The sequence below is a fragment of the Chenopodium album genome, chromosome 8 (genome assembly GCF_948465745.1).
Source record: "Chenopodium album chromosome 8, dcCheAlbu1.1, whole genome shotgun sequence".
Classification (NCBI taxonomy): domain Eukaryota; kingdom Viridiplantae; phylum Streptophyta; class Magnoliopsida; order Caryophyllales; family Amaranthaceae; genus Chenopodium; species Chenopodium album.
In genome coordinates this window covers 17,061,420-17,077,529 of record NC_137841.1, presented here as the reverse complement: position 1 = coordinate 17,077,529, position 16,110 = coordinate 17,061,420, and the positions used below count along the sequence as shown (strand labels likewise).

The following is a 16,110-nucleotide window of genomic DNA, read 5'->3' as shown; positions in this document are numbered from 1 at the left end:
GCTCTTTTGTTTTCGGGAGTTTCAGGGCTTTGAAGAAAGGTAACCCCTTATTCGAGGCCCTAGAGATGAACCTCGAGAGGGCTGCCATTCTTCCGGTGAGCGCTGAACATCCCTCTTTGTTTTTGGCTCGGGAAGATCGAGCGCTGCCTGCACCTTAGCGGGATTGGCATCAATCCCTCTTTTGCTGACCATGAATCCAAGGAATTTCCCCGACTTCACGCCGAAGACACACTTCTTTGGATTCAGCTTCATTTGATGCTTTCTTAGGGTGGCGAAGGTTTCCGCCAGGTCCTTAACATGGTCCTCATCTTTTTTGCTTTTGACGATTGAATCGTCGACGTAGACTTCCATGTTTCAGCCTTTTTGATCAGCGAAAACTTGATCCACCAGCCTTTGATAAGTTGCCCCTGCATTTTTCAATCCGAAGGGCATCATTTTGTAATTGTACACCCCGACGTTCGTGACGAATGCCGTCTTTGCTCGGTCGTCGGGGTGCATGAAGATCTGATGGTACCCCGAAAATGCGTGCATGAAACTAAGCAAGGCATGGCCACTTGTCGAGTCGACTAGCTGATCGATCCTCGGCAAGGGATAGAAATCATTCGGAGAAGCCTTATTTAGGTCCGTGAAGTCAACGCACATTCTCCACGTGCCATTTGCCTTCTGAACCATCACCACATTGGCCAGCCATTCTGGATACTGACAGGGTTCGATGAAGCCTGCATCCAGCAACTTTTTGACTTCGGCTGCGATGTCTCGGTTCTTATTCGCGGAGTAATTCCGCTTCTTTTGCTTAACTGGCCGACACGTTGGGTCGACGTTAAGCTTGTGAGAGATGAGGTCTGGACTTATCTCGGGCATGTCAGCTGCCGAGAAAGCAAACACATCTCGGTTGTCCCGAAGGAGTTGGATGAGCTCAACGCGGACTTTCGGATCAAGATCCAGCCCGTTTGTAACACATTTTTCAGCGTCTCCTTCGGTCAACGCGACCGTTTCAGTCTGTTGGTCCAGCTCCATTGCTGTGGGGCCGGACTCTTCACTTTCTGGCCTGCTGTCCCAGACTTTTTCTTCTTCGGCTGGCTCTCCAAGTCTTTCGGCTCAAGTCTTTCGGCTCAGATGAAGAGCTAGCCTTTTCTTTTCCTGGCCTCTTTTCTTTGGCCAGATCATCTTGAGCCAAAGCGCTTAGGCCTTTCGGCTTCTTCGCACTTGACTCTCTTTCTTACTCCTCATCCTCGTCGTCATCTTCTGAACGACTAGTGGAAGGCTTGAGGTAGTTGCACTTTCGGGCTTCCTTTTGGCTGCCGTCGATTCTTTCGGGGTAGCCAACATCCGAAACGTAGATCATGAGCTGGTGGTATGTCGAGACTGCCCCTTGAATCTTGTGAATTATGGGTCTCCCCATGATCAAATTGTACACTGAAGGAGCGTCGATGACCAAAAATTCAGTCATGACGTTCCTAGCTGCTTCATCACAGCCGATGGTGACAGGAAGGGTTACCTTCCCATCTGGATAAGGAGGCCCCATTAAATCCGGATATCGGGTAGGGTACCGGCGTGAGGTGCTTGGGCTTCAGCTTAATTTGATTGTAGGCCTTTCGGAAAAAAATATTTGCTTCGCTACCACCGTCAACAAGAACCTTACTGACATCATGGTTGGCCACCGTGGCGATGATCACCAACGGGTCCTCGTGAGGGTACGTCACCCCCCGGCAGTCAGCAGATGTGAACGTCATGTTCGGCACCAGTGATTGGGGCGGCTAAATACTTGCGTTGTTCACGGTGACGCTTGTGCTCCCTCCGAGAGCATATTCCTCTCGAAATAACATGAATTGGAGGAAATTTTCCCTCCGCAGTCTTGCTGTTCTTTCGGGGGAAATCAAGTTCTTGCCGAGGGTCCTTTTCGTACTTCTCAGCCTCTTTTTTCTCGCGGTGATCCGCAATATATTTTTTTAAGTACCCCTTCCAGACCATATCCTCGATTTGGTCCTTCAGCTAGTTACATTTTTCAATGTTGTGTCCAGGTGACTCGTGGAACTCACACACTGATTTTTGTTTTTTCGCTGATACCACTCTGGGAGTGGTCTCGGCTTTCGGTAACTCTGCTCCTCCTTCGTCACGCTGTAGATTTTAGCGCGCGAAAGGGCAAGCGGAGTGTAGGATTTGTATCTGCCCGTGTAGGGAGCAGATTTTTCCTTGTTCGGCTCGTTGGCCGAAGATTGTTCCGTGGCTTTCGCCTTTCCTTTCGCCTTCTGGCCTTGGCCTTCAGACGGTTGTTGTTTTTGCTTCCCGCCCCCAGCTTGAGGTTGGGTTTTTGTTTTGTTCTATTCTTCAGCTCGGATAAATTTATCCGAAGCATTCAAGAGCTTTCTCCAAGGTCTGTGGTGTATGCATGACCATGAAGTCAAGGAACTTGTCTGGCTGAAACAGCCAGCCCTTGATCTCTGCAGTGGTTTTTTCTCGGCGATTCGCCGTGGAAAATTTGCTCTTGAACTTGGCGGACAGGTCGTCCCACCCCGTTATAGAGCCTTCCTTTACCCCCTTGGAGATCCACGCTTGCGCGACCCCCTTGAGAGTGGTGGGAAAATATTTGCACTAGGTCGCTTCGGACCTAAGGCACAGGTGCATATGCCCCTCGTAAGAGGCAATATGGTCTTTCGGATCCGAAGTCCCATCGTAAGTAATGTGCGACGGGATTTTAACCGTCGGCACATGTTCTTCCAGAATCCGTTGTTCAAATGGAGAACTGGTGGGAAGCATCACGGCCTTACCCTTGTTCCTAGCCGAAGGGACCGCGCTCTGCCCTCTCACAGAGGTAAGAGTGGTTTTCGTCTCGACTGGGAAGGTCGGGCCTTGGCTACAGGGAATGAGAGGCGGCTATGCACACTTCGCTCCCTGTCGCCTAATCGGCCGAGAGCGCTTCGGCGGACAGTCTCTGGCCGAGAGGAGAGCTGCTGCTTTTGTGAGTCTTGCTCTGGGTGACTGGGTAGAGGGTTCCTTAAAGAAGTGAGAGTTCCTTTTTCTTTCTCTCTCGGTTCTCCAAGTGTCCTTTTCCCATTCTGCCAATTCCCTAAAGGAGGGAGGTTTCTCCCCCTCCTGGCCGAGCCTCCTCCGTGTCTGGTTTGCGAGGGAGTTCGGTCGCGTGGAGGTGGCATGTTCTGGGCCTTCATGGCGTCCATGAGTACCACCAAAGCCCTTGCTACCTCTTCCGAACTGGGCCCCGTTAAAGGGGTCCTCGGCTGAGTGTGAGAGTGAGAATGGGTGCTCAAAGGTTTACTTTGAGCTATTGATTGAGTCCTATGATCGGACTGGTTTTCAGCACGAGGGGGACTCGGCCTATGTTGAGATTGGATTACGAGAGAAAGAGACTCCTCCCGATATGCCTCTCCCAAGCTGGCACCCTTTGAAGAGTTCCGCTCCGGAGAAGGTGACGGTGTAGGAGTAGGAGGGTCCATGGGCTTCTTACCCGCTCCTTGCGTCGCTCGGCATTTCCTGGAGGGGGAAACACCGCTATTTTTGTTCTTGCGATTCTTAGCCATTAATACTAAGATTTTGGTAGAACAATTTAGATTGGCTTAAAGATTTTTTGAAAGTCTTCCCCACAGACGGCGCCAAATTGTTTCGGGTGAAAACAATGGGACCTTGTCGAAGGTCCGAAGATGTGGATGAAGACTGACTCGGTCCAAATGATGCTGGGCCGAGAACAGCAAACACACGTAAACTAGCCTGGGGGTTGTGCCGAGGAAGGCCCCTCCGATGCCGAAGTCAAACAGTGTTTAGAGAGAGAAAGCTATGCAAGAGTATTAATTGCTTGAGGCTTGAATGTGAATGAATGATAAATGATGTAATTGAAGGCTTTTATACCTTAGCATGACAAGGAGAGGAGATGGGCTTGAGGTCATATGGGCTGACCATGATGACTTGGGCCGTTGACTTGAGATTGACTTGGCAGGATTGGAGGCTTGGGCCTTGACCTTGACTTGGATTGAATCATTTTATGACCGGGCCCAATTAGGCATAATTGGATCCAAACATTAGGTACATGCTTCTTAGAGATAACTTGATTTGCTAACACTTCCTGGCTTGGGGTGATCACCAAAGAGATAAACATCCATTTTTGTAAGATAGTACAAATACAAGATTAGTGGACCCTTCAATCAAAGACAAACAGTATTTTGATACCCATTCTCAACAAATAATGGAACAATATATTCCCACTTACACACTAAGGCTTCAATCGGCAAAATACTAAGAATCCGAGATCATATCCTCATAATACATCTCCAGCAAACTGATCATTAGATTCCTGCTTGTTAGAGGTGATCATTTTAAGGATCACTACCTTGGGGTGCTTATAAATGGATTTGTGAGTTCTGTATAACCCATAGACTTCTATTTTAAATGTATACATAACAAACTTCTTAATTGTAAATGTCTGCTGGTTTCTGTCTTTTTGGTTATTTAAACTTTAATGATTATTGCTACGAAAAAATCATCAGTAACTTGATCAGTGATATTTCTGCAATAATAAGCCTCACATATAAGTGAGATTCCCAAAAATTCGAAGCTGCTTCAATTGTATAATTACATGTCATTACAGTCTTTAATGTCCTTGTTTTTCATCTTTAACAGTGTACTCCTTGTTTTACCAATCTCATTGATCAAAGATTTAGAATTGTTTCCTCTGTCTGCCTCCTTGTCCCTGTTATAAAAGCAGAGTTACTCTGATTTTTTTTATAGTTGCATGCTTTGATTGGTTCATGCTGACTGGATGATATGATATTCTACACAAAACTTGTATGTCATTTTGTTTATTTTGGATTTTAAAATTTACATTCAATCGCTTCAATTGACTATTTAAGTTGTGTACTGAACAGGGCTGGGATTCTCTAGACACTGTAAATGCTGCCGAAAGTCTGTCCATGACTTTGCAATCACTGGGAAAAGTAAGGGATGCTAGGGAACTACTAGAAAGGTGAATTTGTTGTGATTACTAGAATTTACTTTTTACTTCAATAATCTTCAGCTTAAAGTAAACACAATATGTTTTTATACATAGGTGTCTTGATGTTCGGAAAACGTTACTTCCTCAAGATCACATTCAGGTCTATGTTTCAATCTTCATTCTTTTAGACACTGCAATTCATAATAAATTTCAATCTGTATTCTTTACAATACTGCATTATTTACCATTATCTTTTCTCCTGTTGGTCTCATTTGACGAGTTGTGGATTTTTGCTTTTCACTTGGCTTGTTTGACATGATGCCAAGGTGTATTAAATATACATTATCATTCTTTGGACAGATTGGAGCCAACTTGCTGGGCCTTGCAAATTTGGCTTTGCAGAATTTTAAAAATAACAAATTAGCAACATCAGAAGTAATTTTGGAGCTTGATAGAGCAAAAGATCTTTTGACAAATTCTGTCAGGTTTGTGGCTTCTGATTTATCCACAAATATCGTTTTATAAATTTCCCCTTCCAAATAAGGCGGAACTACATATCTTCATTAGTCTTATACTAGATTAATTTCTGTACCGTAGAACTACTTGTCTTCCTCTTACGTAATTCTCTTTTCCCTTATATCTGTAATTTAAATCTCTCTTCCTGACAGGATAGCTCAGCTAATTTTGGATGGATCTAAAGCCAAGAGAAGCACACAAAATTATGGACAACAATTTGGAAAAAATGAACATACTGCGTTAATCATACTGGTTAGTATCTGGTTTTGCTAACAGGGTATTCTTTATTTTTTCACATCTAATTACCTAGTACATAGGATAGTGGGTTAGTACTGCACCATGATATGAGGTAGTGACAGACACAAACCATTTGCATTGCCCTTAGGAGTGGTTCAAGACTTTTAATTTTTTTTCTACAGTGTTTATAGCACATTTTCTTCCAACAATTTAGAATTCAATACGCTAGAAAATACCTAGCTGTGTAGATCTTCCACTTCTCATGTTGGTGACAAAATGCTCTGTGTTTGTGATGTGTTAGCCTGACCAAAATTTTATGCCTGTCAACATATATGGTTTGTTGATTTGCATGCTTGTCATTGTCATGTATATATGGTCAATCGCCCTCGAGCAATTGGCTTGCAAGTAGACCTTTCAAAACGTTCAGTCAGGTTATTTCAGGTTGGGCAGTTTATCAATAATTTTAATACTCTATAAGTAAAAATTATAAAAGTTATATATTGTGATAGCACTTATTTAGACGATTCTAACAAGATTCTACATGAATATGTTTTTCTTTACCTATAATTCCCAAAAGACGGTCAAAGGTGGGTTGGTGAATAGTGTAAAAGTCAAAGCGGGTCAAGTAAAAAAGAACGGAGGAAGTATATATATATATATATATATATATATATATATATATATATATATATACACACTACCTCCGTTTCTTTTTAGTTGACATGTTTCCTTTTAAAGTAACTTTTTTACCTTGCATTTACAAGATACCCCTCTTGCTTTTTCATTCTCTCTCACTCTCTCTCCTTTCCTTAATATATGTGCCTAAATCAAACGCGTCAACTAAATAGAAACGGAGGAAGTATATATTAAGTAATTAGAATTTAATTTAATTAAAGTTTTTAAAAACGATTTTAATAAAATTTGTCGAAATAAGAGTAAATGATAATGATGTTGATTCAAAGCCTAACATAATACCTCTTCTCAATTTACATAAAGTCACAATAGAACTATACAACTTTTTTTTTCTGCCTCAGGTTGTTAATGTTACAACTTACAAGGTGTTTTTGTGGGATTTCAAAACTTTTTATACTCCCTCTTCCCCCCCCCCCCCCCCCCTTATCTTCGAACTTTCTGTTTTGATTTTTTTATCTTTTTATTTTTTAATCATCCTAAATTTGCTCTATTCCTTTTATTGTCATGATAATTTACACCCTTATCACTCCTTATACCACCATACGTCCACTTTAAACTATTTAATAATATCAATGCTCTTAAACCACTTTCTATCTCTTACCAAAAAGTAATAGAAGGGACCCACTTTTCATTTATTACTTCATTTTTATATTAACAATGTGTCAGGAGTAGAAAAAAAAATTAATAAAAAGGAGGTAGTAGTAAAATTTGGTCACTAAAAAACCAGCTCGGTTTCGATTCCAGTCAGATTTGACCACTTATTTTCTATTATTTCAAGATTGAAAATTTCGGGTTCTTATCTTGTGTTCAACAGGGCAAGTAGAGTGCCTATGATAGCTGACTCAATACAAACGGCTTTATAATTAGTAGGGCCCAAATTTATGGAGAGCATTAATTAACTACCTTATTTTTTTTCTTTAAATAACTTCATAACTTGTCTTGACCTACTTTCTTTGCTAATTTCTACAACTGTCTTAGGAAATGTTGTTACCGCTGCTTATTTATATCTTCTAATCATCTTAATGTCTCTTGAAATTTGAAACTGCCCTTTGTTTAGTTTTTGTTAATAATTTTTTAAAAATATTTTTTATGTAAATAACAAAATTTCTTATAATTTTTTCCTTTCTACAAATAACTCTTTAACCTCCCTTTCTCAGTTAGGCTGCATGAGATTGGGTACTATGGGTGCATAACAGATATCGGAAAGTGTCAATTCCAAATTATAGGTCATGGGTACGACAACATGCTAATCACATAATATATGTAAAAGAAGAGAATTTTTTAAAACTAATTCTACAAGTCACTTATGTATATGGTATCAAAACACCGTTCTACTATATATTTAAATATGAAAATATAAGTGTAATAAAAAAATGTCGTACTTGTAAGTCAATGGACTTACTCTTATATTCATTTTACAAACTGAATTTGCAAAACTTCCTACATAATCTCTCTCTTCTATATCATTGTAACAACAGGCAATTAAAGCACATCGAATTAACAATTACACTAAACTCTCTTTTAATTTATATCAATATTGAATCTCTTGGGTCTTCTTCGTAACTCCTCCCGCTTTGCAAATTCAACTATACTACCGTACAGCATCCATTCACCTCCATTTTTCAAGCCCTAAACATCAGCAATGGAAACACCCACATCATCGACCCTCATATTCTCTCTCATTCACTTTAATTTTCCTAAAAAAAGGTTGGAAAGATGAGGGGACACGGGCTGTGTCATAGTAGAACACGGTTCGCATTAAAGTCTGTAAAATTACCAAGTACAATTGTTTGGATTGTTCTTATCGTCACGTGTCCAAAAGGTACCCTTGTCCGATTTCGCATACAACACGTATACACAAGTTGGGTGGTGTTAGTGACCGGGCTTCCTAGCTTCTCAATTGATTTACCAAAATTAAACTTTTAATCTTTCTTCAACATTAGTTATTTATTATTTTATTTTTCAAAATTATGTTCATTATTTAGTTTTCAACATTATTCTATTATTTATTATTTTATTTTTCAAAATTATGTTCAAAATCGGTTTTGCGCTGCAAGTCCCAAGCTTGGATAAAGGAGGAGGGTTATGGTAGGCCAGTGACTGTTAGTGTGAAACTTTGTCACATCGCTTGACATGAGCCACAATGATTGAGAGTAGTACTAGGATTGGTGACCTCCTGGGAAGACCTCGTGTTGGTTCATGTAGCCGACCCACTTATGGGAATAATACGTTCAAGCAGAAGAAGGAGAAGATTATCTAACCACATTAATATGTCCGTTTTTAGTACTTTATTTTCCTTATTTGTTTGTAGATTCAATGTATGCTGTTTTGATTGACATAATAATCCAAATGATTTTGCAGAATTTTAATGCCCTGTTGCAATCCCACTATGGTATTATTGTTATGGGATGTCATAGATTTGAATTGTAAAAAGAGAAGAATATCATTAGTTAAATAGTCTTGTTTATTATTAGAATTGTGCCTTTGATAATAGTAATGTTGTGTTTTAGGCATCACACTGGTATTTCCATTTTTATGACAATTGCCCCTCTTATCTTATCGAAGCCCCAAAAACAGTATTTTTATATCTATTCTTTGCCTTTTGTGTTAGCAAGCAATCCTGTCAGCCTGCAAAAAAAAAAAGGCCTAACTCTCTCAATAATTCGCTTGCCTATTTTCTTATTTAACCTTCATTCTCATAAGAGGGTTATCAATGTGTTACAAAAATAGGAAGAATTAATACCTAATTTATAATGCATATATATATATAGAGGCTGTTGTGAGAATTTTTCTTATGTGAGAACACTCTTTATGTTCTAAATTTTTACTCGTATGTTCTAAATTTTAAATCTAATGTTCTAAACTTTTCCTTAGGTGTTCTAAATTAAATCAAATGTTCTAATTTAGTACTCACATGTTCTAAACCATAAATTAGTTAAGTTTAATATCATAAATTTTAAATAACTTGTTCCAAAATTTTAACTTATATGTTCTAAATTTTAAAATGTGTGTTCTAAGATTTTTAATTATATGTTCCAGATTTTAAAGCGTATGTTCTATTTTTTTACTCATATGTTCTAAATTTTTTACTCACACTTTCTATATTCTATATCAGTTTGTTCTAAATTTTTATTCACATGTTCATAATCTTAAATTAGATGTTCTAAATTTTACTCATATGTTTAAAATTTCATAAAGCATATTTTATAAATTTTTAATCACTTGTTCTAATTCTTAAATCAAATGTTCTAAACATATTACTCACATAGATGTTCTAAATTATTACTCAGATGTTCTAAATTTTAATTTCAGACACATGTTCTAAATTTTAATTTCAGACACATGTTCTAAATTTTAATTTCAGACACATGTTCTAAATTTTTATTCGTATGTTCTAAACTTTTACTCACATGTTCTAAATTTAAAATCAATTCTCATATAAGTATGAATTCTCACATATGAACCTATTCTCACCGGATCCCTCCCCTATATATATATATATATATATATATATATATATATATATATATATATATATATATATATATATATATATATATATATATATATATATATAATTCTTTTATTTATGATTTTGAAAGAAACTTGCATTATAATTATGAAACGTAAAATGTTGACACCTTGACTCCACTTGCAGTTACAGTCACTAAAAGCTCTTGCACAAGTTGAGGTGGCTAAGCAAGAAGAACAAAAAACAGGGGTTAGTATATTGCTAGCCTTTAAGTAGACTTTTCTCCATGTTTTGTCTGCTTTAAGATTTGCATTTTTGAACATGCAATCATTTCTTCTTAAATCTCATACTTTGTTCGTTCATTATTAGTTGACATGTTTATTTTGTCTTGTTATCCAATACAAAAACTCAAGTGTTAATCCTTAACTGTTAAACGTGAATTTTATGTTAAAGTTCATATTTTAATAATATATGCTGTCCTGCATTACAATGTTTTTTAATAAATAAAAAAAAAAATCTTAGAAGTTAGTCAAAGTAAAGTGTAAATAGTGATAAAAGTCAAAATGTGTCAACTAGAAAAGAACATTGGAAGTATTAACTATTTGATCATCTTTGTTCTCCTAGTGAAGAATATTAGTGTCACTATGTGTTTAAGAGATTATTGTATTATCTGGTTTCCTTATATGGAAATGCCTTTACTTTTTAGTCAATTGCTAGTGGAAAATCTAGGCTTTAAATATATGCACAGATCATATGTTTATACTAGTTTGAATTCGTGGTGTGAATCAATAATGGCTTGCTTGCCATTTCCTACTTTTTTTGAGGCTAACCTACCTTAAAGCAGATATATTACTGCTACACTCAATCTGGAATCAGAGTTGACAAAACCCTGGAACACTACTTGCTTCTCCATCAATTTCTTAATAGAAATGCTTCCAGAGTTGCAGGTCTTAATACTAGGGTGATCTGGGTTTGTGGAATATATACTTTTTCCATACTTGGAAGCTAAAAAGATTTTTGTCTATTGGTAAGTATTATTTATTAGGTCCTTGAACTGATTCTATATTTACATAAGCCAACATTTGGAGATAAAGTTTATCTATAGATTTTTTTTTCCTCATTGTAATTTTACATCACACTTGTATGATTCCTTATCGTCGCCTAGACCACCATAATGCTGTAAGCTGTATGCAGACTTTTAATTTAATCTCTCTTTGAATCTTGGTGAGTAGCATATATTTTTCTTAAAAAAGGTAAGAAGAAGGGGAATCACCTAAGATGGGGGGTGGGCGTAATTCTGTCATATGAGTCCCATCAAATTTGATCCATCACAAGGATCTAAGGATGAGTGTGGTACCACTACTACACCACTGCATCCTCAAAAGTTGTCCTTGTGCGTAGTACGTATGGGGGTTAAATGTACTCTGATCAAGTAATCTAAAGAATAGGCTGGCTTGTTATTCTAACTAGCATCATGTCCTTATTCCTCTGTTATCTTACATAAGTAGCCTATGGATGCACAAGGATCAATTATGAAGATATTAATTGTACATCCATGATCCAATATAGGAGAAAATATGAAATAAAGTATTCTCACGATTCCATAGACATGAAGTTTATGACAATGCACTGAAAGTGATGGTTGCGTCATACTCTTAAATCACCTATTATGTCTTGACTTGCCTAAATATGCTTTAGGTCCATTTCTGCTTTCTCAGGTGGTAATCTTATGTATATTTGGATATTCTAACTTTTTATTTAACAAGTGTGAACCTTTGGCTTACACATATAGAGTCCCATGCTGTTTATTTGAAAGTTGATTTTAAATTTGATAGGATTTTTCAAATGTTTTCCTGTGGCTGTGGAGAAATTCCATTACTATTATGATGATCTCATTTAGAAATTAGAAATTTCTTGTCTTCAAAAAAAAAAAAAAAAAAAAAAAAAAAAGAAATTAGAAATTTCTATTTTAGATTCTATCTATATAGGGTTGATTCAATGAGAAGTTTCTTAAAATGAGAAGAATGAGAATGATGAGATGTGCATAAGTTTTTCATTAAATGTGCATAATTGTTTTTCAAACCGAATTTTTTTTTTTTTTGAATTTTCTGGAAAATCAGAAAATGTGCACATTATGTTCAAAATTTATGCAAATTAAAAAAATATATATATAATTTTTATTTATTTTATGAGTCTTCTCTGTCTCAAATTCTATGCAAATTTCCCCTAGATAGAAGCCACATTGGGTTTCTGGTTATGTTGCATGCATTCTTGACCATGTCGTTACTTAAATAACTATTGGAGTCTGAAATTTATAAACCAGTTTCTGGATGTACTAAACATGATTGGCTATGTGGTAAAGCTAAGTATCTGTTTCTGATCTTGGAACAGGAAGCTTTGCCTTTCTTGGAGGCTGAAAAGCTACTTCGCCATTGCATATGTGCTTTTAAACAGGTACATTTTCGCTCATAACTTGCAACAGATGTAGGTGTGTTTATTCTTAGTTAGGGGATAGGCTCTAAATATTCTACTATCTGGTTAGTGTTCGTGTAGCTTCATATCTTCACATTTTTTGGTAGTCGCTTTTTTTATAATTTTTTTATAATTTAGTTTGTTTTAGTATTATCAAATTTTTTAAAAAAAATTTGGTTGATTATTGCATCATGGGGCCGGGGGAGTGCACAATTTTTAGGAGAGTGGTTGAAAGATGGTGGAGGGACCGTAAAATCCATATAGTTTTAATTTACTCACCGAAGGAAAATGTAAGTAAGGGCATACTTGGATTGATGTGTGAAAAGGATCTGTAAAATAGGTAAGGTGCAATTGATATGCTACATATGCAAGAATGCGATTTTCAAACAAGGCAAATGGTGTAACAATAAAAAAAATTGAAGTATAGAATTTCCAAGAAAGTTTAAATCTTTTTCTACATGGGGAAAATAAATTTTAAGATGAATCACACGAGTCACGAGGAATAGTAGTTCTTGGGGGAAATGAATTGAAATACTATCCATGTAAAGAAATTCTGATTAGAGGCCCTTTCCATCCAAGTGGCCGATTATTAATTTGTCAACTCCTTGTATCAGTTCATCTTTGCAAGTCTTAGTGACAAATTTGGTGTTCTTGCAATTAATAATTGTCCCCTTGCAATCATAGCGTTTACATATTAGATGGATGAAGGTAATTTTTATGATTTGCCAATCCCTTTCTCATATATTTCATATGCTTCTTTTGGGAGTTCATCTCTGGCTTTTGGTGCCATCCAATTTTTAATCTTCAATGCTAAGGTTATTTTGTCGCTGGAACCATATTTTGTAGACTGATATGTCAGACCTTCCAATTTATATCGATCTGGTAATTTCATCATCACTCTAATGTCTGTCTTGCCAAACACGAAGCTAGGTTAATGAGCCTTTTCAAAATTGATTTATTGTGTGTATTTTGTGAATATTTATTACTTTTTCCATCACATAAATTGTTCTTATCAAGTTGTTTGTAACAACAGTCTTGCAGAGGGGATGGCAAAGTAAATTTGGTAGCACTTATTTATTATCAACAAACATGCTATACCTAGTTCAGTTATTGCGTGAGATTCTTATTAATCATGTGATATCTGAAATCGACTTATTAATCTTTCATTACTCTGTAGTATGGAGCTGTAGCTTCAACCTCTACATCCATTGCAGTGAAGGAGGAGTATGCTTCTTGCTTGAAGAATCTATTGAGCTTGATCATTGATACTCCTAGCGATACTGAGCATTCCCGTAAAGCTGAGGTACAAAAACTGAAAGATGAAATCATGTGTATTGAAGAAGAAATTTCATTGCACAACAAACACAAGCTTTAAGTTTACAGAAATCGTACTTGTTGAATTGTAAAAGTTTAAATTTATCTCTCTATCAAATAGATGAATAACTAAATTAGGTCCCGTGTCATGCACGATAATTTCACTACATTTAATCAATAAAAGAAAAAAAATTGTATTAAAAATTAATAATAACACATATATAAACTACAACTATAACATATTTATTATCTTCTTATTTTGTGTATACGATGAAATGAAAAATGAAATATAACGAAAGAGTTTATTAGACAAATGAGTCTATTAAAACTATATGTTAGACCAAATGAGTGTTTTATAAATTCAATGATAAATTAGTATTAATTTTCTTTTTATTACACTTAATAGTCCGTAATAATACCCCTGATTTTAATGATAATTAGTCATATTTTCCTGAAAAATGATAATATATAAAAGTATTAAATTAGGGATACAATAACAAATAATAAAATTGTAATTAATCAAATTTTCTTACATTTAATTACATGCATAGATAAAGTGTTTATAGTGTTATGCTATGTTGTTAAACTCCTTTCATTCTTTTGAATTAAAACTCCTTCAGTTTGATATGTTATTCATATTAGAATTAGGCGAGAAACCAATTAAAGTATTAAGAAAATTAATCTCGTTACTAATAATAACTATTACAATTTGTGTAGTATGAATCTATTATTTAATAGATTCATCATTTTAAATATTGTTAAAAAATTAGCTTCTTCAAAATATTTTAGTCATTTTAAGGATTAAAATATTGAAGTATTAAACATATGACACACAGAGTAATATTTTTTAAGATGTATTGTCCTACAAAGTATTATTAAAATACTCCCTCGGTTACATATTACTCGCAACAATTAGTAAAAATGGTCGTTACATATTACTCGCAACAAATCAATTTTTTTACCTATTATAGTGAGTTTTTATGTGATATTTTACAAACTTACCTTTACTTTTTTTTAAACACCCTAATTAAACTACTAATTTCATTTTATTAACCTAAACCTATCATTGATTAACTTAATCATTTCCACCAAAATCATCATCTTCCATCTAAATTCATCATCACTTTCATTGGCAACCACCACCACTACCACCGATCTCCCTCTTATCTTCATTGGCAACCACCACCACCACCACTACCACCGCAACCTTCTATGGCTTCTATGGTGACTGCTACCATCGCCGGAAGTCACCCCGTTGTGTTCTTCCTTGTCGCCGCCTTCGTTTTCTCTCTTTTTCTTTTGTTGTTGTTTCTTCGTTGCTGCTAAAGCTCAAATTTAAAGGTTTTATGGAAAAATTTAAACCATCAAAACTCTAGATCTAGAGTTTTGATGGTTTAATTTGACCAATTAAAGTTTAATTTTTCCAAATTTGACTTTTTTTGGGGTTTGAATTGAATTTCATTGGTTCGAATTTGGTGGATCGTTGGTGGTTCGACTTTTTCTAAGTTCGTTGGTTGTTTGGTTGGTTGTTCGAATTTCCTGGGTTTGTGGGTTGGTGGTTCGTTGGTTGTTTTGGTTCGAATTTTTAGGGTTCGTGGTTCGTTGGTTGTTGGGTTGGTTGTTCAAATTTTTCTGGGTTTGTTGGTTGTTTGGTTGGTGGTTCGAATTTTTTGGGTTCTTGGGTTGGTGATTTGAATTTTCAAGGTTGGTGGTTCGAATTTTTCTGGGTCCGGTGGTTTGAATTTACTGGGTATGGTGGTTCAATTTTCTGGCTATGTTGGTTCAAATTTTCTGGGTTGGTGGTTCGGATTTTCGGGGTTGATAGGTGGTGGTGGTACGGTGCTAGGTGATGGTGGTTGTGTGGTGCTGGGTGGTTGTGTTTGATTTTGTTTTTTTTTATATGTTTTTTTTTTTTTTTTTTTTGGGGGGGGGGGGGGGAGGTGTGGGGGTTAGATTAATACTAAACACATGTCCTTATTTTTCATTAATTACACTTAACATCTTTTGCCTAGGAGTCCGCAATTCTCATGTTTGTGGCGAGTAATATGTAATGGAGGGAGTATATGAAAAACCGTAAAGGAATGTATTTATTAAATAAGATATGTACTTCCTCCGTTACGAATTACTCGCAACAAAGAGGTATTATTTGTGAGACAGAAAATATTCCTTTGTTGCGAGTAATATGTAACAGAGGGAGTATAAAACATTTGAAATAATATTATGATAGTTATATTTTATACTAAAATTCTCAAAAAAAATTTATCAAAAAAGTAAAATGTTTTTGGAGGGAAAAAACGATATCAGGAATCGACACATGTCATTCTTGGCGTCTCTTTTAGTATTATGTTATTGATTGTTCATTTCTTCTTGATTGGAAGGGGTGTATAAATATTAAGCTAAACTGGTATCCTAATTTAAAATATACATTCTACTCTTAAAAGTTCGATTCGCTTTGTATGAACTA

General features: G+C 36.1%; 1 protein-coding gene across 3 annotated transcripts in view; it reads left to right on the top strand.

The window, feature by feature from the left end:
* The window catches only part of LOC145641737 (uncharacterized), a 50,514-nt gene extending 36,750 nt beyond the window's left edge, over positions 1–13,764 (top strand). For 2 of the 3 annotated variants that reach the window (XM_081692670.1, XM_081692669.1), the window contains exons 12-18: positions 4,875–4,972; positions 5,057–5,102; positions 5,303–5,427; positions 5,611–5,710; positions 10,047–10,109; positions 12,252–12,314; positions 13,510–13,764. In XM_081692670.1, the coding sequence (XP_081548796.1) occupies positions 4,875–4,972; positions 5,057–5,102; positions 5,303–5,427; positions 5,611–5,710; positions 10,047–10,109; positions 12,252–12,314; positions 13,510–13,707 (693 nt within the window). In that variant the 3' untranslated portion in view covers positions 13,708–13,764. The remainder of the gene's footprint in view (positions 1–4,874; positions 4,973–5,056; positions 5,103–5,302; positions 5,428–5,610; positions 5,711–10,046; positions 10,110–12,251; positions 12,315–13,509) is intronic. The other variant, XM_081692671.1, reaches the window with a different exon arrangement.
* The last annotated feature ends 2,346 nt before the right edge of the window (positions 13,765–16,110 follow it).